Source organism: Oncorhynchus tshawytscha, linkage group LG31 (genome assembly GCF_018296145.1).
Source record: "Oncorhynchus tshawytscha isolate Ot180627B linkage group LG31, Otsh_v2.0, whole genome shotgun sequence".
Taxonomy (NCBI): Eukaryota; Metazoa; Chordata; class Actinopteri; order Salmoniformes; family Salmonidae; genus Oncorhynchus; species Oncorhynchus tshawytscha.
The window spans coordinates 4,904,147-4,931,225 of NC_056459.1; the positions used below are offsets into that span (position 1 = coordinate 4,904,147).

Sequence of the window (27,079 nt, forward strand, 5' to 3'; positions counted from 1 at the left end):
GGGAGTCTCTCCCACTGACGGGGCCCAACCATCGGAAAAGCCTTTATGGATATGGTAAAGGAGCAGTTAATGTCGATTAGCAACTCACTCTATAACACAGGGCACCTTGAGACCGATGCCAGCAAATGTGCTAACGCCTTCTTATCGCCAAAACAACAGCGAACGTCGAATCAAATATTATTTGTCACATGCGCTGGTAAAATAGTAACACGAGAGGAATAAAATAAAATGCACAAGAATGGAACTAGGGAGTACCAGATCAATGTGCTAAGGTACGAGGTACAGTATTTGAGGTAGATATGTACATGAAGGCAGGGTAAAGTGGCTAGGCATCAGGATAGACAATAATAAGGTATTTGAGGTAGATATGTACATGAAGGCAGGGTAAAGTTACTAGGCATCAGGATAGATAATAATAAGGTATTTGAGGTAGATATGTACATGAAGGCAGGGTAAAGTGACTAGGCATCAGGATAGATAATAATAAGGTATTTGAGGTAGATATGTACATGAAGTCAGGGTAAAGTGACCAGGCATCAGGATAGATAATAATAAGGTATTTGAGGTAGATATGTACATGAAGTCAGGGTAAAGTGACTAGGCATCAGGATAGATAATAATGAGGTATTTGAGGTAGATATGTACATGAAGGCAGGGTAAAGTGACTAGGCATCAGGATAGATAATAATGAGGTATTTGAGGTAGATATGTACATGAAGGCAGGGTAAAGTGACTAGGCATCAGGATAGATAATAATGAGGTATTTGAGGTAGATATGTACATGAAGGCAGGGTAAAGTGACTAGGCATCAGGATAGATAATAATAAGGTATTTGAGGTAGATATGTACATGAAGGCAGGGTAAAGTGACCAGGCATCAGGACAGATAATAATAAGGTATTTGAGGTAGATATGTACATGAAGGCAGGGTAAAGTGACTAGGCATCAGGATAGATAATAATAAGAGTAAAATAAAAGAACAGAGTAGCAGCAGCAGATGATGAGTGTAAAAGTGCATGACTGTGCGTGTGTAATGTGTATGTATGTGCATTTGTGTTGTCAGGATGCGCGTTCGTGTTATGTGTGTGTGTGTGTGTGTGTGTGTGCGTATGTAGTGTATTTGAATGTTGTATGGGTTTCCTGTGGGAGTGTCAATGTAGTGTGTGTGAGTTCATGTGAACATGGTGTGTATATACAGTCTAGTGAGTGTGTGTAGGGTCAGTGCAAGATGGAGTCAGTGCGTATAGATCCATATTAATATGCTCTCTGAAACCGGTGGTATTAATTCACACAATGCCCAGGACTTTTATGGGTTGTGTAAATTGAGGTTGCACATAATTTTGAATAGACAGCATACATATGGGATATAACTCTGTCTCATTGCCCCAGCTTCAGCCTAAATGTAGTGGGTTGTTTGTACGGTTCAGTGGCTTGAGAAAGTAGTCACACCCCTAGACCTTTTCCACATTTTGTTGTGTTACAAAGTAGAATTAAAATAGATTTAACTGAAATATTCTTGTCAACGATCTACACAAACTGCTCTGTAATGTCCGAGTGGAAGAACGTTTGTAAAAAAATTATGAAAAATAAAACACTAATACTGTATATCTTGATTAGATAAGTATTAAACCCCTGAGTCAATACATGTTAGAATCACCGTTGGCAGCGATCACAGCTGTGAGTCTTTCTGGGTAAGTCTTTAAGAGCTTTCCACATCTAGATTCTGCAACATTTGCCCATTATTCTTTTCAAATTCGTTGTTGATCATTGCTAGACAACCATTTTCAGGTCTTGCCAGATTTAAGTCAAAACTGTAACTCGGTCACTCAGGAACATTCACTATCTTCTTGTTAACCAACTCTAGTGCTGATTTAGCCTTGTGTTTTAGGTTAATGTCCTGCTGAAAGGTGAATGAATCTCCCAGTGTCTGCTAGAAAGCAGACTGAACCATGTTTTCCACTAGGATTTTGCCTGTGCATAGCTCCATTCCGTTTCTTTTTTATCCTGAAAAATCCCCTGCCCTTAACGATTAATAGCATACCCATAACATGATGAAGCCACCATTCTAAGCTTGAAAATATGGAGAATGGTACTCAGTAATGTGATGTATTGGATTTCCCCCGTACAATGAAGGCCAGTGACAAAAAAAGGCTGTAATACAACAAAATGTGGAAAAAGTCAAAGGGGTGTGAATACTTTCTGAAGGCACAGTAAGTCCCTATGAGACAGTGAGTGAGACACTGAGACGATACGAATTAGGAGAGAAACTCAGGCTGAACTCACAGTTAACCTCTACAACCTTTACCCTCATGGCTAGCTACCAGGCATTTATCAAATCGCAACGCAATGCCTCTCACTCTGTCTGCCCCCCCCCCCCCCATATAGTGCACTACTTTTGACCAGAGCCCCATGGGAGTAACACTCTATCCAACCAGTCTACTGCTAGGACCCACAAGTCCCCTCTGTGTTTCTCTCTCTTTCTGTCAGGATGCTGTTGTGTTGATTTCGTTATCCTATTCCAAGGACATAATTAGTCTTGTGTACACAACCTGAAACCAAACCAACCATCCTCAACCCAAATCATTGCATATAAAACTTGTGCCCAAAGTAATTTGGCAAGTACTGTAGAGCTCATACACCCCTTACCGTCCATCAAAGGCTCCTAGGCTCAACATTTTCACATGTTGAAAATCGTGCCCACTGGTGAAGACTTCTGGAGATTTGCCATTTTCTTTTGTTTACAAAACTCCCTAAAATCTATCTGATTTAGGTTCTTGTGCAGTAAGGAAAATAAGGATTTCCACATTTCCAAATCCGATTGGTTGCTATTTTTTTAATGCGTTTTGGCAAATTCAGATGATCCAAATTAATTTACTAATCTAATAAGATTATATCCTTCCCGAATCATGTAAGGAAAGAGGTAAATATCTGGTAAATTTTCAGGAACTAGTGTAGAAAATTCACTTTCAGAATTTTCTCAATTTTATTTGCCACACTACATCTCTCTTCCATTTACATGGTCCATTTACCAGACATTAAAAATGTAATGCATAAACAATCTAAATCAAGTTTCTTTGACATTATTAAATTGTCACTATGTATAATAATAATGATAATAATAATAATACATGGGACTTATATATGACTCGTTTCAAGAAACTAGGTGTATGTCACACGTCACTACTTCACAGGAGAGGCATTTGAACGTAAACATAATTTTCTTTATCAAAATGTGTTTTTTGGCAGAAATGCCTTATGGAACATGTGAACTTTTATGTGCCTTAACAACAAACTTGTATTCCATCTGTAAATACAAATAAAATTGTTAAATTACGAGCCGTATCGGTTTAGCCACGGAAAAAGGTAGGAACCTTCCTGTGATTGGCTGAGATAATGGATGGGCTGGACATGCCGGGGGATGAGTTCGGATTGGTCTGCCATGTAGCACGCTTCTGTCTATAACAACGGGCTACTCAGTATGTGCAGGTAATCCTTTCTAACTCAGCTTTTTTGAAAGATATTGCGAATAACTGTGTTGCTCTCCACCTTCTGGAGGACAGAGTTTTGAAATCAGTGGAATGCCCGGTGGAAGCAGAGTATGATAGCTAAGGAGATGGAAAAAATTCTGGTGTTTGATTGCAAATATGCGGAGGGAGTCGAAAAAAGAACACACAGACGGCTGTTGAATAAAACACCCGTCTCCGTGTTACCTCTTCAAACTAAGGCCAGGCCACTATGGCATCTGTGACAGAAAGGGAGAAGCATTCATCCATGTAAGAGAGTCTAGCTAGCTACATTTTCAGATATTATAAGTTTCTAATTTTGTGAAAGTCATTTTCATTGCCAGTTAAAGCATTCTGTTAGCTAGCTAGCTAATGTTAGCTGGCTCGATAGCTAACGTTACATTTATGATCTGTGTAGTATTATTATTAGTTTCTCAGAGCCATTTGCATTGCTAGTTATAGCCTAATGTTAGCTAGCTAGCTAACATTGAACCTAGTTTTTTAGCTATCTGCAGATTCATGCAGGGTAGTAACATTATGAGTTGGGATTATGGATCATTGTTTAGTTAGCTAGCTACATGTCTGAACAAAAGATTCCACTATGCAAGATACCTTTTCACTGTACCGTTTACACATTCTGTATCCTGTGCAAGTGACAAAAAAACTTTGATTTTATTTGGTAGTGTGTGTTACCAGAGACGGTAATGTGAAGAACAACATGACCTACACCAAAGTCAAATTAGAATATAAAGTTAGGCCAATGAGACAGTGTTCAAGTTCTAAAATTCTCTGGTAGAATGCCCTGGTTTTATTTCGTTAAGCTATTTTTTTGTAATTAGCTTGCCGTTAACTTGTAAAGAACGATCTTGTTGTGGGTTTATTTTCCTGTAATAATAAATACAAATTAGCAAAAGTTAAGATGTTTTCAGATATATGATGTGGACATTATTTGAACTGGCTAGCCAGCTAATTTAATGTTAGCTAGCTAACAAGCTAGAAACGAACCAAAACATTGCTTAGTAGCCTGGTTTGCTAGATTGACATATACAAAATGTATTTTTAAATGGATGGGTTTATTGGTGTTAAAATACACCAGTTATGCTATTTTGGACCACCAGGCGGCTGATGTCATGCATGTGAATCCTTAAAGAGATGGGTGGGGCTAAGGCTTAAGAGCATGTGAAGGATGCTGAATGGGTGACAAAGAAGAGCTCTCCAGTAAATGTACCAGAACATTCAAGGCCCATTTTCTCAAAAGTGGGGTTACAAGTTTAACATCTGTCAAAGCAGAATTACTTTGCCATTGTTCCTCAACTACAATGTATAATATACCCTTTTCTAGCTCTGAGCCTCTACTTTTATCCAATGTAAAACAAAAAAAAACACAATTTCAAATTTTGCTACATAAGACGGAAACACTTTTACAATTGGGGAGAGCTGGGGCTTTAGGAGTGACTGAAAGATGGTGAGTAACGTCTCAGAGTAACGGGTGGCTGGGGGGAGTTCCAGAGCCTAGGAGCAACCCTGGAGAAGGCCCTGTTGCCAAAGCTCTGGAGCTTGAACCTGGGAATGGAAAGGTGGCCTGCCATGGTGGAATGGGGCGTGCTTGTAGGTTGCCACTTATTACTGTTATGTAACAACTCAAACCTGAATCATTGTACATGAAATCCGCTAGTACAATTATGTAAACAAAACAATCATGAGAAAAATACAGACACTGTAGCACTGTTTATTAAAATCAAAATATCAATCAGACAAGACTTTTTTCTCTTTGGACTGAAGGATTTTAGGGCAGATTTTAGGGCAGATTGTGAAATACTTTATACAAACTATGAAGTCAAAGCTATTTATTTATGTTTTAGTAAGTTTTAGTAACGCAAAATATAGATCATGTACATGGACCGTAACATTTAGCGCAACTTGAATCAGATTAACGATTCAAAGGTTTATAAAACCTAGACAAAGGTGAAACATTTATAAATGGAAAAAAGCCTGAGAAAAGTCAAACTAAATCTAAACATGTGATGGCCAAAATTGTTCTGTTCCTTTTGGGAAATATGGCCTTACATTCATTCTTATGTGATTGGAATAATTTATCCCAATCTATTTATAGAAATCTCAGACATCAATTCAAAGTCTTCAACAGTCAGCATCATGTACTAAACGAAACACATCCTCGGCAACAAGCTACTATCACTTCACAGGCAATGACAGATGGGTAAAACTTCAAAAAAATAAGAGCCAATTTCACAAGAAGAAGAAGTTAATATAACCAAGAAGCAATTAATTTTTGATATCCTGCCTTATAAACATGAACTTACTCAAAACATGAAAAGAGGGACGGAGAAAGTGTTTGCTTTGAATTTTAGCTCTCCTCTCCGAACAGCCGGAGGGATCTTGTCCAACAGAAATGTTGACTTTTCTCTTTTTGATTTGGGTACTGTGATGTGGAAGGTTTGCTTGTTATTACAATCAAGACTCTGAAAATGAATTTGTAGAGTTGGTCTAGACAAGGATTATTTGGCTATCGTATATGACCATATTCCAGTGGCAACACACTGATGAATCTCAAAAATGGGAAACAATTGGTGTTTTTACCCGGTCCGAAAACTAGATTAAGAACAGTAATAGTCTATTAATACACCCTATCATGTTCACTATCTATATTAATCAACGTATAATTGAATTATAGGCTATCATTGTAATAACCATATTTTACTGTTTTGCTTCCTTCTGTTGAGCTCAGGTTACTTAGCATCATTCATGTGAATTCATCGAGAGTGAAAATAAATATTTTGCAGCCGTGATTGTGTAGGGATGTATATTTTCACAAATCCTCGAGTTACAAGGAGCTCTCTTATGTCAAAGCAGGCCCTCAAATTACCCCAATTAATTATGTGTATCTGGACGTTTGGGAGAGGAAACACGCATTCATCCAAGACATGGGAATGCGGAAAGAGAACCAAACAACCAAACAAATTTAACTCTGCTCGGAGGAGTAGGACCCCCAGTACCAGGGCAGTTTTCCGAGGATTTGAGCTAGTGATTCTGTCAAACATGGGAAAGTTTCCACTGGGTTTCAATCCAAGTAGGAATGTGGCCGATAATGGCTGAGTAATCCTTTCAGCATTGCCGTTTCAATCTTCCTAGCCCTAGAACACAAAGGAATACCAACCCATGGGAGGTGGGTGATGAAATGCAAACATTCGGGAGTATCTCTCTCTCTTCCAGCACATTTCAGACATAGGTGGAATTGGTTTGCCTGAAGATAGCCAGAAAGAAATAATACATTTGGTATGTCTGGAATCTCAAAGTTTGAGAATATGGTAGGGTTTTCTCAAAACATAATAATAACTACTATATTCCCTCACTGCCAGAGGCAGCTAAACATCTATCAGAACTGCTGCCTCTTATAATCAAATAAATGGCCATTTAATGACAGCGATTGTTACATTCAGCGTCACGTCCATGTTTATCTTCCCCCGCTAACATCCCGCTAAAGAGGCGAATGTTGATAAATTCTCTAGTCATCCAGGGTTACCCTCACAAAACCAAAAAACCTATATAAGCTCCCAAGTCAAACCCAAGCCCCACTTTATTTTCTAAGTGTACATCACACAACGAGCCACACTGTTACATCAGGTCTAAATTATGAGGCACTTCTTTGCCTCATCTCACAGTGTGGGGTGAGACTGGACCATGTATCATCTGTGGCTGTGTGGGTCTGGACTCTGGACAGGGGGCTTTGATATCCAGCATCTGTGCTGACAGCGGTAGTCATCGTGCCCCGGGGTAGTACGGAGCGGAAGGGGGAGGCGGCACAGGGGGTCAATGGCATGGAGGCCGCAGAGGCAGTGGCTCGGAACAGCCCCCTTTTTCCCTCAGTTACGGTGGATGCTGAACAACAGTGGGATGAAAACAAAGCAGCAGGAAGAGGTACAGTAGCCCTCACCAGATGGAACTGCTTTGGTCTGACCTCAGCTCATAGCAGTGTAACGAAGGGAAAATGGATGCTGACGACTGCTGAGGCAGTGTGTCTCTTTCATAGATTCAAATGTCTAAAATCATTTTTTTTTAAGTCACAAATCTTAAAGAAGATATCCCAATGTTTCTGCAATGTTGTAGCTAGTTTCACATCCTAACCAACAACTCAGAGGTCAAGTCTTGTAAAGTAATAACACTGACTAATTCATCCCACTTTCCTTTGGCTAACCTACAATCTACATGTCAACATGGAGAGAATGCAGTTCCCTTCAAGCAAAACCCCACCCTTGGAGCTGTGGAAGCTCATAGTCATATCATATGGAAGATCCCCAGGCAGACCAGACCAGACCTGCACAGTAGAGCTCTGTTTGAACACTGTAACATCATCATAACCCAGCGTGGTCCTCTCCAGCCTCTTTACAGCTCTGTCTCCTCTGAGGGCCCAGAGCAGAGCGGCAGACACACAGAGGATACGCAGCACAATGTCGCCATATCCCCGGCCTTTCATCTGGCTGGATCTCTGTTTATTTTTGCTTTCTGAGACTGAAGTGCAGAAGAAGTGTGTATACACATGGTGACAACCAGGGAGAGATTAGATGATCGAAACCAGCGCACCCCAAAGACAAGTAGGGTAGGTGCATTATCCCCAGGCTGAGCTGAAGGATAAGGGATGCGTAGGGATCCTTTCCGCTAGACCAGTGGTCTCCAACAGGTCAATTGCGAGATATCAGTATCTTTCAGGCCAACTCTGAGTAGCCTTGCTCGCCAAACAATTCTGAAAGTACATGCAATTTTCACGTGTTCCTCTGCAAACTGTCATAAATAAATCTCGCAAGTATTATACACCGCAAGCACCCAGCTTCTATCTAATTAACGCAACTTTGACATTATCCCACCCCTGATTAGCCACTATTGGCTTAAAAAGCCAACGCTAACACAATATTTGCTCATTAATTTACAGCAAAATTGCCCATGTCTGTCTGTGGTGCACGCGTTTGTCTATCAATCCATGTAGGCACAACTGTCTTGTGGGTTGGTTGACAGAAATACTTTCCCCAAAACCTTATCAATGAAACGAAGTAGGCTTACCTGGCAGAAGTATATAATTTGTTATTTTGCAAACCTTGAAATGAGCAGCAGCAGTACAGAACCGTCGTTAGACCTGCACATTAGAAAGCACATTCCTCACTCACGAGATGCACAATTAAAGGGCCAGATGTGCAATTAAAGGGGGATTACACTCAAAAATCTAAATGTGTTAGTTTTCTTCCAGACTTAAATAAAAACGGGTCTCCTGATGTGATTTAAGCTTTGGCATGGACTCAGAACATCCAATTTTGTTGTTTCTGTCTGAACAATTGTAATTTTGAGTGTGAAAATAAAACTGAGAAAGTATAATTTGGGAAAATATCAAACATAATTTGGGAGAAAAAAAATCTCAGATTTTATAGGGCCCCTGACCTCAGCTCATACCAGTGTAACGAAGGGAAAATGGATGCTAATGGCTAGAGTTGTTTATTAACCATTATTTTACCAGGTATATTGACAGAAAACATAGTGCACTACTTCCTCTTGTACAAAAAGGACCCGGGGAGGAGTTGCAGGGGAGAGGAGAAGAAAATAATGTGCCTATTTGAAAGCTAGAAAAAAATGAGTAGCTCAGTATTTTATTTTTTATTTTTTACATAAGTAGCTCATGCTAGAAAAGGTTAGAGACCCCTGCGCTAGACTACGGTTACCATATTATTGTATGCTTATAGAATGTAATACTCCAACATTATTATGTAATATTTGAGAGTCCTATTTTTGAATGCTTTAGATTCCCCTTAAATTGAGAACACGTCACTCGCAGTAGTCCCCTGCCATATAACATTATTGAAATGTCCCGAATAGTAAAAAAATAAAAGAAATGGTCAAATAAAGTTAAACAAAACTAAATTATCAGGCAGATTGACACGATGACATACACTACTATATGTTAAGAAGTTTGAGAACATAATGCATAATGTTTCAAGCTCGGTGAATGAGCTCTGAGGGGTAACAGAGGCAGATCCCACCTGACCTTCTACAGTATAAACCACCATTAGTCAGACTGAATCCCACCCCATGCTCCTCCAGTCTATCCACGCACAGCCCCTCCAGACATGCTGAGGATTAACCCCCACAAACCCCAGCCTGCAGCTCCCCCTGGCAGATACGTCCACTCATACAAACATCTGCACCCATTTATGACTTAACGGGCTTAGAGCTCCATTCGTTTTCCAGCTGCAGACGTGTGTTCTGGGGCTGTCTCGTTGAGTGACTCTCTGGTGGTGGTCTGCATCTGTCTGGTAGTTTCTGAATTTCTACCCTCGACTACTGTTACACCTCTTGTTGAAACTATCCGTTTATCCCTGAAACACTTACAGTTTTATAGTACAAGAGGTCAGTCTTATCCTGACCCAACAAAGCCTGCTAGGGCTCTATCATAAGGGTGATTGAGACTAAATTGAGTACAGTTCTTCTCTTTAAAAAGTTGGAGTGTAATGCAGATTGACCTTTGACTCCAATTTTAAGCAGAGGTCTAAAATGATGTGATAAGGGGAAAAAAGGGGGAATGGGGCAAGCACACTATCTCCAGTTGACTCTGCCAGCCACAGCCCTGGTATTGTGCGGAATGTGAGAAGCCTGGCTTGGGTCCCAGACAAGGCAAACACAGTGCTCTACAAGGTTAAGATGTTCTCCAGAGCTGTCAATAATGTGTGTGTGTGTGTGTGTGTGTGTGTGTGTGTGTGTGTGTGTGTGTGTGTGTGTGTGTGTGTGTGTGTGCGTGTGTGTGCGCAAGGGCGTGCGTGTGTGTGTGTGTATGGGGTGTGGATGAGGTGTCACGCCGATCACAGCTCTAAACTGATAAAGCAGGACCCAAACACGTCCCACATATAAGACAAAACCACCCACCGCACTGGAAGGAGTTGTGAGTGGCCTACCATATTGTGCCGTTTCAAACCGCATGTTAATATATCATAAGATATGGACCACAAACAATTCTTCATCAAGTAACTTTTCCCTAAGCCCTACCCGCACCAAAGACATGGAATAAATAAATTAGTGGGGTCATTGCAAATAGTTCTCATGGAAGTCTTATGACAACAACGGCACAAGAACAGAGTAAGAGAAGGAAAACTCGGCTATTCATCATTTACAGATCCAACTCTGGCTGTGAGGGAGTGAAAATGTTTATCTGTTGCCCAATATCTCCCACACTCTTTCCCTCTCTCCCCACCTTCACTTGCTTGTCTTCGTTCGGTTTCCCACACGGCGGGTGCTTTTATGACTTGATATTTATCTGCTGTTCTGTTCATGTATTCAAAGCCTCTCCGCTTCAACTGAAACTATTCCATTGCTCTCTTTCATCCCCAATTGTGATGTTTTGATTTGTAATCATGGAAAAGTTGAAGAAGCTGAACTCTCAGATAAGGTGAAATGGTGTCCTTTGGGACTTTGGCAAGCGGCCTCAGTGCTGACAGACAAAGGCAGCCACTCACAATGGAACATCTGTAGGACACAACCTCTAAGGAGATTAGAGCTCAATGGCAGTGTATGGGGATGCTTCAGGAATTTACCCCGACTCCTCGGAGTCAGCCTTATCTCTCAGATGAATAATTGTCCGATGGGAGAGAATTCCGATGGATTTTGTAGACGATGAAACTCTACAGTGAACTTAAAGATTGGCTGAACCCAAAAAGAGATACAAAGAAACAACGGCTCGACGGTCTCTTTCGTTTCTGCCGCATGCCAGAAAACAGAAATAGAAAGCATAGACCTGCATGTTTTTTTTCTGCGATAGCTGTCCCTCGAAGAACAAAAGCTGTATACATTTATATGAAGGCAGACTCTTGTAGGGCCTGGTGGAATTCTACAGGACTGTAATGAACCAGAACGGGCTACCCGGTGGATAAGTTCTGAGAAAGATGACAGAAGCTTAACAAGGTAGAAAAATGATGACATGAGTTATAGCCTGTGACATATATAAATAATGGAAACCAGTGATACGCCATTCTTATCACAGCTGCATTCCAAATTCAGTATTGATATGTTGTAGTAAACTGTGATAGCAGAATTTATTTGACCACTGACCGAACAATCACATTTATAGTATTGTATAGTATTCCAATTCCACAATATAAAAATGGGAACTATCTTTTATTTGGGTCAAAATCACTCACCCGTGCCATAGAAAGGCATTTGCCAGGGCATTGGACTATGGACTACGTTCGACAATGCTCGCAAGCTACAGTATTACTTCTAAACACAAGCACAACGACTTCCACTTGCTTGCCCAAAACAACATTATTTATATTAATTCCTTTCACAGGTATGTGATACTTTACCCTTATTCAAAACAAGGTCAAATGCCACTAACTGTTTCAAACTATTAGTTACCTGATATACAGTATAGGCCTATATGGTAAAATTATCCATATCACCTGAGTGACATGCTGCAGCACACTCACTTTAAAACTTCTTCAAGCTAGGGTCTATTTTTCTCCACTTCCTCCACTTTAAACTGCCTGTTACTCAGGCCCAGAAGCCAGGATGTGCATATTATTGGTACCATTGGATAGAAAACACTTTGAAGTTTGCAGAAATTTTACAATAATGTATGAGACTATAACACAATTGAAATGGTAGGAGAAAATCCAAAGACAAACCAACCACAACTTTTTTGGAGAGAGCCCATGCTCTTCCAATGGAAAGCTATGGGTCATATGTAATTCCAGCTCCCAGATCACAATTCCTATGGCTTCCATTAGATGTCAACAGTCTTCGTTCAAGGTTTCAGGCTTGTTTCTTCCCAAACGAGGAAGAATTTTGAGTTTTGGTACTGGGAGTCAGAGTTGGAAATCAGTCTGTGCGCGTGCGACGAAGGGGACGCGCACTTGTTTATTTTGCTTTTCTATTGAACATACTTCTTTCCATATGAAGTATTATAGTTTAATTAGGATTAAAGGATTAAATATAAACATATTTTGACTTGTTTTAACAAAGTTTAGTGGTAGCTTTTTGGATTCCTTTCTCTGCATGTTGAACAAGTGGATTACTCAAATCGATGGAGCCAACTAAACTGACTTTTTGGGATATAAAGAAGGATTTTATCTAACAAAACGACCATGCATGTTGTAGCTGGGACCCTTTGGATTGCAAATCAGAGGAAGATTTTCAAAAAGTAAGTGAATATTTAATCGCTATTTGTGATTTTACGAAGCCTGTTCTGGTTGAATATCATTTTGAAGCGGGGCACCGTCCTCAAACAATCGCATGGCATGCTTTCGCTGTAAAGCCTATTGTAAATAAGACAATGTAGTTAGATTAACAATCATTTAAGCTTTTAACCGATATAAGACACATATGTACCTAGATGTTTAACATGCATCATTTTATGATTATTTATTTGAATTACGTGCCCTCCAATTTCTCCGGAAGTTGTCGACAGGTGTCCCGCTGACTGGACGCCTAGCCCTTAATTTATAATACCTGTGGTACTCCCAGGAAGAAAAAATGATTCCATTATTAAGAATGGAATATACTCAGAAGGAAGGAAACCCAAACATAATGCAGTATATTCTCAATTCATTCAACACATAAACTAGTGAGTGCAGAGCACTAAGTGACATGTCTTGAGGGTTATATAACAAAAGCCTGACACACCTTACCAAATACAAAAATAATATAGCAATTAAAGCTAGATAAATCCTGCACAAAGTGCCCACCAGAGAGTGATTCATTAAAATGAATGCAGGACGTTTAACCACATGTACCCATGATGCCTCTCAGAGAGCCTCTCCAGACCGTGGGTAACATTACAGAGAAATTAACTCCACCATTAATTTCGGTTGCATAACTGTAGTATAAAGTTAAGGACTTTTCTGCCCAATATCAAAAGTTCTAACAGGTTCGAGGCTGACGACCACAACGAAATATGATTCCTGGAAAAAAGAGTTTGAAACTAAGTGCGCTGCCATATTGACTGTGACAAACATACTAAATGCCCCTTTCCTGAAAACCAAGAACATTAACCATGTTGGCCTCAGTGTCCACATCCATGTGGAAATACTGTGGCATTGCCGTAATGGACTTCCTTATTCCCATGACATGTTGAGAAGAAAGCTCTGTTCTCTTTTCACCTTCTCTGCTAGTGCAAGGGAGGCAAAGATTCATTTATGGAAGCAGTAGCAGAATAGAACAACGCGTTCTGCTATTTTTGCGGTCTTACACGTTTTGTGCTGGACAGGAAGGAAGCGCTTCTCAGTCTGTTGCATGTCCACTAAATCTATGCATCATCCGATTGTTAGTTTTGGCCCGCATTATCCGCAAAAATGTACTTTGATACAGAGGAAGTCACCCCTAAAATAGCTTGGTCTTTCCTTGGCTCTTTAGGCATGCTGTGTGGCCTTCTAGTAGCATTACGAATAGAAATATTCAGCCTTTCGCTGTATTAACCACGTTGTACATCCCATTAACCCCTGTGTTTACACTAACCAGCATGGCCATGTTCAGTTTAAAGGCACAGCAATGGGAATTTCACAGGGATAGCACTGTGGACACACTGATTTTTGTCTCTCTTTTGACTTCAACAGCTTATTCTGGCAATGACTCCCTCTGAAGAAACGTTGGTTTGAAAACCCTTTCTACTGTCTGCACTAAAGTCAAAGTGTGAAGATCTATCACTTTCACTCGCTAGAAGCAGAAGGTTTTTTTTGGCTCCTCAAAATGGATCTTCGTCCAAGTTCCAATGACTTGAGTTGTCCTTTAAATATTGAGGACGTAGAAAGGGGATCTGGAGTGTATCTCTCCTGTAGGTGATTTATACCTTTCAAATGTTGAATGCATCTGGAAGTGATCAGGTGAGTGATACAAAACATCTCACCCCAAGTCATTTTAACTACGATTGAATGTTTTTTTTTTTTTAAAGGCAAACTTAATGATCTTTCCTCTACAACTGACCGTGCACACTTCCCCAAGCCCTGCAGCAATGGCCTGGAGTGGGGATGCATTATTTAGTGGCTCGTTTCCAGCGACAAATACCCAAAGATCACAGAAAATCTGATCCAATTCCCCCTTCTTTTACAGGTCTGCTGGAGAAGTAATATTCAGACAAACAGAAGCCACCTTTGACTGGGCAGGAATGTTATCAGTGCCTGCTCTTCCCTGGGCCAAGCAGAATTTCACAGTGGGAATGATCTCCTAATGCTTCTCAAACAGCTGCTTGCTGCATCTACCCCCAACAGTTAAGCGCCCATGCATGGGAGTGTGTGTGGTATCCTTTGTTGATTCTTTCACCAGAGTGGCTGGTGTGGCATTAGGGACAGCTCTCCTCTCGACAAGCAGCCAAGGCTTACGTGATTGAGATAGATAGACTGGCTGGGACACTTAATCTTCTGTCCAATGAAAAATGTTAACTGCATCCGGATGTTCCTGCACGTCCATAATTAGGCGGAATTATCGCTGTGTGCTTCAGGGCTGCCTCGTGAAGCGTCTCTTCTAATTCTTCTTGTGTTGGCGTCAACTGGTTACTGTAACTTCTCCTGTCTATCAACTTTATCGTTGACAAGATTATCGAATGTTGTTCTTTCCGAATAATAAAGACATGCTGGATGCATGTCCCCCCCCCCCCTTCATTTTCTCACTTCAAATGAAAAATGTCAGAGGTCTGCAGAGAACGCAAATGTGTCAGGGAAGAAACATGGTGGTATTAGTGGTGATGGCAGATGCTTTCGCAACACTCACATTTTTACATTTGTGGAAAAGTTATGCCAGCGGTCTCATTAGTCTAGAATTCAGTACTGTTTCTATAGTATGCTGTATAGTGTGTTGAGGTCCACTGAACAAAGATAAAGACCAGTGAGATTCAATTTCAGTCGGATTTAAACTCAGACTCTTTTCTACACAGGATGGCCTGACAGTAGGCCAACACTGTAAAAATAATAATTTTAAAAGCCAATATGACCAATTGTTTAATCAGCATTATTCTGTGACTTGAGCGGACTTCAAAAAGACAAAAATTTGAGCTAATGTATTAAAGTGTGTTTACTCAACAAACTCAGCTCAAATAGAGTGAACATTCAATTCAACATGAGAATATACAGTGCCTTTGGAAAGTATTCAGACCCCATGACTTTTTCACCATTTTGTTACGTTACAGTCTTCTTCTAAAATTGATTAAATAAAAAAAGCCTCAGCAATCTACATACAATATCTAATAATGACAAAGTGAAAACAGGTTTTTAGACATTTTTGAAAAAGTATTAACAATAAAGAGCAGAAATACCTTATTTACATACAGTAAGTGTTCAGACCATTTGCTTTGACCACTCGAAATTGAGCTCAGGTGCGCCCTGTTTCCATTGATCATCCTTGAGATGTTTCTACAACTTGATTGGAGTCCACCTGTGGTAAATTCAATTGATTGGACATTATTTGGAAAGGCACACACCTGTCCATATAAGGTCCCACATTTGATAGTGTATGTCAGAGCAAAAGCCAAGCCATGAGGTCAAAGGAATTGTCCATAGAGCTCTGAGACAGGATTGTGTCAAGGCACAGATCTGGGGAAGGGTACCAAACATTTTCTGCAGCATTGAAGGTCCCCAAGAACACAGTGGCCTCCATCATTCTTAAATGGAAGAAGTTTGGAACCACCAAGACTCTTCCTAGAGCTGCCTGCCCGGCCAAACTGAGAAGTCGGGGGAGAAGGTCTTTGGTCAGGGAGGTGACCAAGAACCCAATGGTCCCTCCGACAGAGCTCTACAGTTCTTCTGTGGAGATAGGAGAACCTTCCAGAAGGACAACCATCTCTGCAGCAATCAGGTCTTTATCGTAGAGTGGCCATATGGAAGCCACTCCTCAGTAAAAAGCACATGACAGCCTGCTTGGAGTTTGCCAAAAGGCACCTAAAGGACTCTCAGACCATGAGAAACAAGATATTCTGGTCTGATGAATCCAAGATTGAACTCTTTGGCCTGAATGCCAAGCGTCACGTCTGGAGGAAACCTGGCACCATCCCAATGGTGAAGCATGGTGGCAGCATCATGCTGTGGGGATGTTTTTCAGTGGCAGGGACTGGGAGACTAGTCAGAATTGTGCGAAAGATGAACGGAGCAAAGTACAGAGAGATCCTTGATGAAAATCTGCTCTAGAGTGCTCAGGACCTCAGACTGGGGCAAAAGTTCACCTTTCAACAGGACAACGACCCTAAGCACACAGCCAAGACAACGCTGGAGTGGCTTCGGGATAAGTCTCTGAATGTCCTTGAGTGGCCCAGCCAGAGCCCAGACTTGGACCATAATCGAACATCTCTGTGAGACTTGAAAACAGAGAGGATCTGCGGAGAAGAATGGGAGAAACTTCCCAAATACAGGTGTGCCAGCTTGTAGCATCATACCCGAAGGTGCTTCAACAAAGTACTGAGTAAAGGGTCTGAATATTTATATAAATGCAATATTTAAAAACATTTTTTGTTGTTGTAAATTAGCAAACATTTCTGAAAACCTGTTTTTGCTTTGTCATTATGGGGTATTGTGTGTAGATTGATGAGGGGAAAAACTCTGTAATCCATTTTAAAATAAGGCTGTAATGTAACAAAATGTGGAAAAGGTCAAGGGGTCTGAATACTTTTCAACGGCACTGTATGTTCTTTCAGTTATATGCCCAAATGTTGAACAAACTCACAATCCTATTACAGCTGGTGGCCTTACAATTGTGTTTTGAATCAACATACTTCTCTTACAATGTATAGACGTGGTACTAAATGTGTGATGTGATCTCCACTGAACAATATTTTGCATGCCAGTAGTTTTTCTTCATTTATATACTGTAGGTCAATAATCATTTACAACCCGCAGCTTATTTCAAGTTTAAAAGCAGTTTTTAACCATTGATGCATAGTGATACGTGCTGTTTCTGAGCAAAAGCCAAACATTTCTTTGGGAATTGATATGTACATACCCGTATCTTTGTGCTTTACTAGAGTGAACTTGTAAATAATAATTTGTTCTCAACTGACTTGCCCAGTTAAATAAAGGTTAAATAATACAAATACAAAAATACAACATTACAGTAAGAAGGAATAACATATCTTCTACTTTCCTAACTACAAACTCAACCAACAGTTCATTGGAATGTAAAGATTGAGTTATTTATAAAGAACGACTATTTCTCACAACCTGAGGAGTGAAAAGATAACCTTTCAGAGCTAGATGAAACGCAGTAAAACAGTTGAGAAGCTTTCCCAAATAGCTTTTAAGAGGGTACACTAACTACTAATAAGCAGAGGGCACAGCATGCTAACGGGTGTTGATGACGTTCTGTTGAATTAATCCCACAATTCCAGTGTAATCTCCAATCCACTGTGCATTATGTGAAATGATTTGTTCACTTTTGTGCCAACATTTTACAGACAAAAATAAACTATTATGTGTTTAAGCAATTCATCATAGATTGGCCTTACTAATCTCATTGGAAAGTCACAATATTGTGAAAAGTACAGCAGAGCTGCTTTTCTGAATTTAGAGTTTGTTTATTTGATTCATGTATTCATTTCAGAGAGACAATCTGTCTTTTCAGAGACAGGGTTCAAGTCTCAAAGCTAAGAAAAGCAATTCAGTTGCCAAGTGGTATCAGTGATGACCTCACAATTCATTAACATCACAGTGAAACCGTATTTGTGATCTTAAACACCTAACTGGCTTTACAAACAAATCATTATTCAGACATAGGCAAAAGAACATGACACCTCACCATGAAAAGACTCATTCATTATTTGCAATATCTAATACATAACAGGTTTTCATTTGTTGGAGGAAAAGGACGTGATGGCGCAACCTGGTCTCAGAGAATTTCGTATTATTCTGTATGTAAATCCAAGTATGTAAGTTTTGTATGGTATGTATTAATTTGTGGATGTCCATCCACCATTATGTATGATATGTTACGATTTACAATTTGTATTACACACTACCAGTCAAAAGTTTGGACATACCTACTCATTCAAGGGTTTTTCTTTATGTTGACTATTTTCTACATTGTAGAATAATAGTGAAGACATAAACTATGAAATAACACATATGGGATCATGTAGTAACCAAAAAAGTGTTCAACAAATCAAAATATATTTTAGATTCTTCAAAGTAGCCACCCTTTGCCTTGATGACAGCTTTGCAGACTCTTGGCATTCTCTCAACCAGCTTCACCTGGAAATATTGAAGGAGTATATGCTGGGCACTTGTTGGCTGCATTCCCTTCACTCTGAGGTCCAACTCATCCCAAACCATCTCAATGGACAGATTTCCACCGGTCTAATGGCCATTGCTCATGTTTCTTGGTCCATTCAAGTCTCTTCTTCTTATTGGTGTCCTTTAGTAGTGGTTTCTTTGCAGCAATTCAACCATGAAGGCCTGATTCACACAGTCTACTCTGAAAAGTTGATGTTGAGTTGTGTCTGTTACTTGAACTCTGTGAAGCATTTATTTGGGCTGCAATTTCTGAGGCTGGTAACTCTAATGAACGTATCCTCTGCAGCAGAGGTAACTCTGGGTCTTCCTTTCCTGTGGAGGTCCTCATGAGAGCCAGTTTCATCGTAGCACTTGATGGTTTTTGCGACTGTACTTCAAGAAACTTTCAAAGTCCTTGAAATGTTCCGTATTGACTGACCTTCATGTCTTGAAGTAATGATGGACTGTCGTTTGTCTTTGCTTATTTGAGCTGTTCTTGCCATAATATGGACTTGGTCTTTTACCAGATAGGGCAATCTTCTGTATATCACCCCTACCTTGTCATAACACAAATGACTGGCTCAAATGCATTAAGAAGGAAAGAAATTCCACAAATGAGCTTATAACAAGGCACACCTGTTAATTTAAATGCATTACAGGTGACTACCTCATGAAGCTGGTTGAGAGAATGCCAAGAGTGTGCAAAGTTGTCATCAAGGCAAAGCGTGGCTACTTTGAAGAATCATTTAAAAAAAAATTCTTTCACACTTTTTTGGTTACTACATGATTCCACGTGTTATTTCATAGTTTTGATGTCTTCACCATTATTCTGCAATGTAGAAAATAGTAAAAATAAAGATAAACCCTTGAATGAATAGGTGTGTGCAAACTACTGACTGATACTGTACGCTACCCTTTTTGCTAAATGTACAATATCTTGCGAATTTGCAAAACGTACAACATGTTGGAATTTGCTAATCTTATGATGTGTTACACATTCTAGCTAGGGTAGGGTTAGGGTTACGGTTAAGGTTAGGGTTAAGTTTAGGTGAAGGTTTAGCTAACATGCTTAGTAGTTGAAAAGTAGCTAAAAAAAATAGTAAGTAGCTGAAAAGTTGCGAATGACCTAAAATACTGAAGTTGTCTGTAATGAGATTTGAACTTGCAACCTTTGGGTTGCTGGACAATTGTATTATACACCAACCCATCCACACCTACCAACCACCCTCATTTCATTTTTGCCTTAAGTAACCATCTGTCTTAGTTAACTATACCAAACATAACACATCATACTAAATTAAATTCACAGATTTACGTTCAGAGTAAGACCAAACGCTCTGAGACCAGGCTGGACATAGTCATATGCACCACAGGCATCTGTATCTTAAACCCCTAATAGATGGTAAATTAGCAACACTCAATTTGAAATGTATGCCGCTTATTTTCCTTGCCTACACTTCTTGGCAAGCCTAATGAGAAGTATATTTGCTTGTTGATTGCTTTCCCAGTTGTATTCACTGAGCACTGCATTGCAAAATCATTATTTATGTTTCCCGCGATACTGTACCTTACCCAGTTGTAACATCATATTAGCTTTAACCTCTATTTAAATCTTGAAACTGCCCTTGCCTGTTGAGAATCCAATTTGAAGGTTACCCTTCAAAAGCATCCAGAGCTTTGAAATAAAAATGGTTACACAATTTTGCACGGCAAAAGATACAGAAGGGAAAATTGAAGATGCATTCCCAATAACAAGTAAATATCCCCTTTTATAAAATAAAAAATAAAAAATGGTTTAATGTCTTTCCTATTAGTAAATCCTGTCCCAATAATCAATATAATGCACTTTGAAAATATCTGATTATGCCATTATGTTGTTGTTTTTTCTATTCTAATGCTACAGTCTGGACTAATGAGAAGTCCTGGGTAGCAGCACATAGAGGGGGCATTCTTCCCTCGCACTCTCACAGGGGTCTTTATTGGTTTCCTGTCATTAAAGAGACAGCACACTGGAGAACTCTGGGTGACTAACACAATACTACCACCACTTTGTGACGGACGCAGCGCGGAACGTAACTGGACGTCTTTGGAATTTGCTCAGGAAGCACGGAGATTTTCGGAAAAGTACTGAGTACTGATCTTACACAAATAGACTGATGGTTGATATAGACAGTTACGTAATTTTTTTTATTTTTTAAATTTATTTCACCTTTATTTAACCAGGTAGGCAAGTTGAGAACAAGTTCTCATTTACAATGAATGTAATGAAGCAGCTTTGTGGATTTCAATTATATATGGATGTTGGTTATTTGTCGGTATGTGACAGTCGCACAAAGGCTTTTAACCAGATTAATAGGATCCTCGTTCAGTACCGTGGGCTTCTGTATGAGATTTGCTCACAAAGTTTTGCATTTGTCATAATGATTGTTCATCAATGCAAGATCCGCTACCAAGATCTTAAAAACATTAATAAAACACTCGTAGAACACAGCTCCAGCCAATATGAACACAGATGTATCCCCGACAATGCAGTAAGGACACGAATTAAGACAACCTCAGGAGAACTCAAATTGAAAGCCGGAGAACGTCATTCTCAAACACACATCGCTGTTAAAGGTGTCACGAAACACCAGAAGAAGAAAAAATCTGAAAGTAAACATGAATGAACACCTGTGTTCAACCAAAGTTGTTGACAGTGTGACCACTTCTCGCTTACCTTCTGCAGCCACTGAGTGTAGTTCTCCATGACGAGCTCCAGGTGTTGGATCTTCTGGGAAGCGAAGTCCTGTTCCAGTGGAGGAGCGTCTCTCTGCAGCGCATTGGCGCTGTTAAACTGGGTCGCGGCTTTCCCTTGTCTGCATGAATTCCCTCCGCTGCCGTCGCCCTCAGGTAGGATAAAGGTGTAGGTGCACTGTCCATGCTGCACTCGGTGGTACCTCCGATTACTGCTGCTACTACTACCACTACTACTTTCACTACTAGTACTACTACTGCTACCCGTGATGCCACCTGTGCTACCCTGTCCTGTGCTGCTGGCGCTGCCATCTGCCCCTTTTCTCTGCTCCACCCCGCCACAGCTTACTGCCACCAGCAGGGCTGCCAAGGAAAGCAAGTGGCCGGAAAACTTGTTCCACAACATCATATCAGCCTGGGGGGAAAGGTTGAAAAGTAAAGTCCTTGTATCGTTGGATTCTGGATTTTCTTCCGTTTAGCGGTCTTGGGCCAGTATTCCCTTTGGTTGGAGTAGAATCAGAGCGCTGTAAGGATCCCAGTCGATGTAGAACATGTGCCTTCCATCCCCATGCTGGACCTCCTACTGTGAGAAGGTCTGGAGGGCATCGCCGGTGTGCTCACACACACGTACACACACGCGCGTGTAATGGGTTTCTGGAGTGCTATAAGTCCGGTCACAAGTCAGCCAGAAGTCAGTCGTTCAGGGCTCACCACATACACGTGTTGCACCGCGACAGCTTGTGTGTTTATTTAGAGGATCCTTGTTTACACTGTATCAACGCAGCATGTGCATGTATGTCTACATGTGTTGAATTTGAGTGTCAGTGCATACAGATAGTGTCGTCAGACCTCCTCTTGTGTCTCTGCTCTGCTCTTCCTGCTCCGTCTCTGCTCTGGTTTCCCTCTGTGACTAAACGACTGGAGTGAGGCTCACTAAAGAACAGCACCAGGCTTCCAGCACACTCTGAGCCTGCCCCTCACAGAGACTGAAGAGGAATGTGTGTGTATGGACGAGTCTCTCTCGCTCTGTGTGTGTGTGTGTGTGTGTGTGTGTGTGTGTGTGTGTGTGTGTGTGTGTGTGTGTGTGTGTGTGTGTGTGTGTGTGTGTGTGTGTGTGTGTGTGTGTGTGTGTGTGTGTGTGTGTGTGTAAGGCAGAAAGGGACCCCAGTACAGAGGATGTGCTCAGACTGCGAGGATCGGTTTACAAGCTCTGTGACCTGAGGCTTGTGTGGTAGCCCTGCCCCTGTAAACACTAAGCCTGTTCCCATCTCCCCTGCACTACAGTAAACAACAGGCAGCACAGGATTCTCACTGTCCATCACTCAACTATATAACACAGGTGTTCACAATGCTGATCACACATGCAGAAGGTTGTATTTCCCTGTTTTTTAGTAAATGTAGTTTTATCCCATTTAGGTGGTAATAGAATTCAATGTTTACATACTTTATCATATTAAATGAAGTGATATATCATATCTAATGTTCTTTTCTCCACCCACCAAAAATAGCCACAACATGGTGCAAAACCCTGCGAAAGCTGTCAAAATTCCAATCTGGGAGAGTGTGCTCTGTGTTTTCAGGAAAACACAACCGAAATCCAAGAGTGAGTAGATAGAGGAGGAATGTCTTCATCGGCAGCCAGCGAGGGAAGTCAAGGGAATAGTGTGGTGAAAGGCCCAGGGTCAAAAGGTCAAGTCCCTATTATGGACAGTGCCCTGACATCCCTAGGATTCAGGGCAGGCTATCAACAGATACAAATGACCAGGTCCCTCATCACTTCACTGTGGTCCAAACCACCCCGATGTGTGTGTGAGATGTGTGTGTATTCTGTCATAGTGGGGGCACAGTGTGGGAGAGGAAGGGTGTGTGAATTAATGCATTGAGGAGACCCAAGATAACAAATCCCCAGAATAACCAAGACTACCAAAGACACAAAGCATGTGCAAACATTTCTGGGAAATCTGGGTACTGTTGACGTACTTTGCTGGCGACTGTTACAAAGTCAAAACGAAGCAGAGAGTCATTGAATGTATTAAATCAAAACTACTTGCACTGCCATGAACATTCGCTTAAATGCCATGCTGTCAAATAAGATATACTATCATACAGTCTGCTGTATACATAGCAGGGTTGAAGGCAGTCAGTTCAGGAAGTAAACTGAAATTCCAATTCAATGATTGAAAAAAAGAGCATCTATTTTCAACGACCTCTAAATAAATTGAAAAGAAGAAGCCATTTATGTGAGCAACAAAAATTTTTTTGGGGGGGTTTCCTGAATTGACTTTTAAGTTCCTGAATTGACTGACGTCAATTTAAATTGAGCTCTACCCTGATACATACGTAGGCATACATCTAAAATCTAATCTAATCTAATCTACTCACATGCTTCGTAGACAACAGGTGTAGACTAATAGTGAAATGTTTACTTATGGGTCCTTCCCAACAACACAAGAGAGAGAAAAATATAAATAATAAAACTAATATTAACACAAGGAATAAATACACAATGAGTACCATAACTGGGCCTTTTGTCCTTTATTCAGATTACGACCTCTCACTTTCTGTTATTTGAAAATGAAATATTCTCCAAAATATCGCATTTAAAAAAAAAAAAACAAGCCATAGAAAGTTGGTTGCAATTTCAGTTGAATCCACCAGAAAAGAGAGAACAAATAATACAACAACAAATATTATGGTTCAACTCAAATATACTAACTGATAATATACTAATGTCGGCCCGGCATTAAAGACCAAAAGCGGTTCAAAAAAATTGTGACAAATTAAAAAGTACACCTGTTTCATTTAAGGACATGCAAATAAAAAAAAAAGCGGTACCATATAGATTGCAAAATAGTTGGGAAGAGTTTTTCAATGTACCGATTCCATGGCACATGGTTTATGAACTAATACACAAAATTACGCCTGAAACAACTCTTGAAAGAGTTTTTCAGTTTAAATGATTATACAACATTCTTGCCACCAACAGAATGTTATATATATATGGGGTATACAACCATCCCAGCTCTGCAGATACAGAATCATGCTGCGAAGATACAGAATCATTAGATCATCTGTTTTGGTACTGTCCATAATGTAGCTTGTTTTTGGGGTCGCAGGTTCAGGAATGGCTGAAGAATTGCAACCTTTGCCTGGAGCTAACTCTGCCAAATAGCACTGCTGGATGATTTAAAAAGTCATAGTCAATTGATCATAAAATACAACAATACTCTGAGCAAAAATGTTTATCTTAAAATGTACAACCTGTAGAAACTATGAGAATAGAAAGGTTCAGAACTTTTGTGAAACATCACAGCACAGTTGCAAAATATATGGCAAATAGAAATCAAAACGGGATGGTCTTCAGGGATAGATGGGAGGGGTTGAGGGTAGCTGAAGGCTGGGACTGGAAGGTCTTCAGGGATAGATGGGAGGGGTTGAGGGTAACTGAAGGCTGGGACTGGAAGGTCTTCAGGGATAGATGGGAGGGGTTGAGGGTAGCTGAAGGCTGGGACTGGAAGGTCTTCAGGGATAGATGGGAGGGGTTGAGGGTAGCTGAAGGCTGGGACTGGAAGGTCTTCAGGGATAGATGGGAGGGGTTGAGGGTAGCTGAAGGCTGGGACTGGAAGGTCTTCAGGGATAGATGGGAAGGGTTGGGGGTAACTGAAGGCTGGGACTGGAAGGTCTTCAGGGATAGATGGGAGGGGTTGAGGGTAACTGAAGGCTGGGACTGGAAGGTCTTCAGGGATAGATAGGAGGGGTTGAGGGTAGCTGAAGGCTGGGACTGGAAGGTCTTCAGGGATAGATGGGAGGGGTTGAGGGTAGCTGAAGGCTAGGACTGGAAGGTCTTCATAGATAGATGGGAGGGGTTGAGGGTAGCTGAAGGCTGGGACTGGAAGGTCTTCATAGATAGATGGGAGGGGTTGAGGGTAGCTCAAGGATGGGACTTATAAGAAACAAAAGATAACTATTGTAAAATATACTGTGTCCGTAAAATGTATATAGCATGTATGGAAGTAGAAACCTAAGTGTTGTTGTCCATTAGTTTACTACAATTAGGGGAGGGTTAGGAGAAAATATATTTAAAAATATCTATATACTGTACATACAGAAAAGAGTTAGTGCAAAAAGGGTCTATACAGATAATCCGGGTAGCTATTTTTTAAGAACCATTTAACTAACTCTTTAGCAGTCTGATGGCTTGGGGTCTGTTCAGGGTCCTGTCTGTTCCAGACGTGGTGTATCGGTACTGCTTGTCAAGTGGTAGCAGAGAGAACAGTTTATGACTTGGGTGGCTGGAGTCCTTGACAATTTCTAGGGCCTTCCTCTGACACCGCCTGGTGTAGAGGTCCTGGATGGCAGTGATGTACTGGGCAGTGATGTACTGGGCCGTATGCACTACCCTCTCTAGCGTCTTGTGGTCGGATGCCTAACAGTTGCCATACCAAGCGGTGTAGAACCTTTGAGGATCTGAGGGCCTATGCCGAATCTCTTCAGCCTCCTGAGGGGGAAGAGGCGTTGTCGTGCCTTCTCCACAACTGTGTTGGTGTGTGTGAACCGGGATAATTCCTTAGTGATGTGGACACTGAGGAACTTGAAGCTCTCGACCCGGTCCACTGCAACCCCTTGATGTGGAGGGGGTGTTTGCCCCGCCCTCTGTTTCCAGCACCACATTGCCAGGTCACTGACCTTCTCCTTATAGGCAGTCCAGTCGTCGGTGATCAGGCCAACCAACATCATGTCGTCAGGAACTTTGATGATGTTGGAGTCGTGCGCGGCCACGTAGTCGTACTTTGTACTATCAAATGATGAAGCAGAAATACATTGTCATATCAGAAATAACCTCCTTTCCGCTCATATTGGCATCGTCTGTGCCTTTTCACAACAAGCAGCAGTTGTAAGTCTACAGGAGGAAAAACACAAGCTGTTCGTACTTGCAGCATCTTAATTGAGTTGTGTAATCTCACATCTGAATTCTCATAGAAATGTAAACATTGAACATTGAGAAAACAAACGCAGTTTCAAAGCTACAGGACTACAGTCATTTAAAAAAAAAAAACTGATGCGGTCTCAAGTGGGTCTTTCGACATACCACTTTCTTTGACAAAATGTGACAATTGGCACAGCATGGATTATGTCCGTTTTTCAAGGCTGCTATACAGCTTTTCTAAATCGGAATCTGGCTCATGTTGTGCTTTTGAAAAAAAAATTAGCAACATTTATTGGTTGTCAGTTGATTTCTTCAATGCATGTGTACATACACAATACAGCTATACATGCAAGACAATTATTACATACTACTGAATTGTCTATAAATAACAAGATTGAAAAATGTACAAATTGTGTAAAAAAGTATGGTTATACGTAGAAGACAAGTCTCAATTGTCATAAAATTATTACGTTGTCTCCATATGACCAGATGACAACTGTAAATCACATTAGCCTCTTACATAGATAAATAGCACATTATTTTCTAGGGATATTATGAAAGAAAGATAACTGTTACAAAATGCACAAAGTGAGTTTAATTTAACCCAGAGTTATAGCCCAATAGAGACTTAAGCAACGTATTCAGACCCTCTTCAATAGCTTAACACCCTTCGTATATAACAAG

At 40.7% G+C, this 27,079-nt stretch overlaps 1 protein-coding gene across 3 annotated transcripts in view; it reads right to left on the reverse strand.

Moving 5' to 3' along the window:
- angpt1 (angiopoietin 1) overlaps positions 1-22,465 on the reverse strand; it is a 62,852-nt gene extending 40,387 nt beyond the window's left edge. The window contains exon 1 of one of the 3 annotated variants that reach the window (XM_024396078.1): positions 21,452-22,465. In XM_024396078.1, the coding sequence (XP_024251846.1) occupies positions 21,452-21,877 (426 nt within the window). In that variant the 5' untranslated portion in view covers positions 21,878-22,465. Of the gene's footprint in view, positions 1-8,575; positions 8,661-21,451 lie in introns of those variants that run through there. The other 2 variants (XM_024396077.1, XM_024396079.2) reach the window with 2 other exon arrangements.
- Between the last annotated feature and the right edge of the window lie 4,614 nt (positions 22,466-27,079).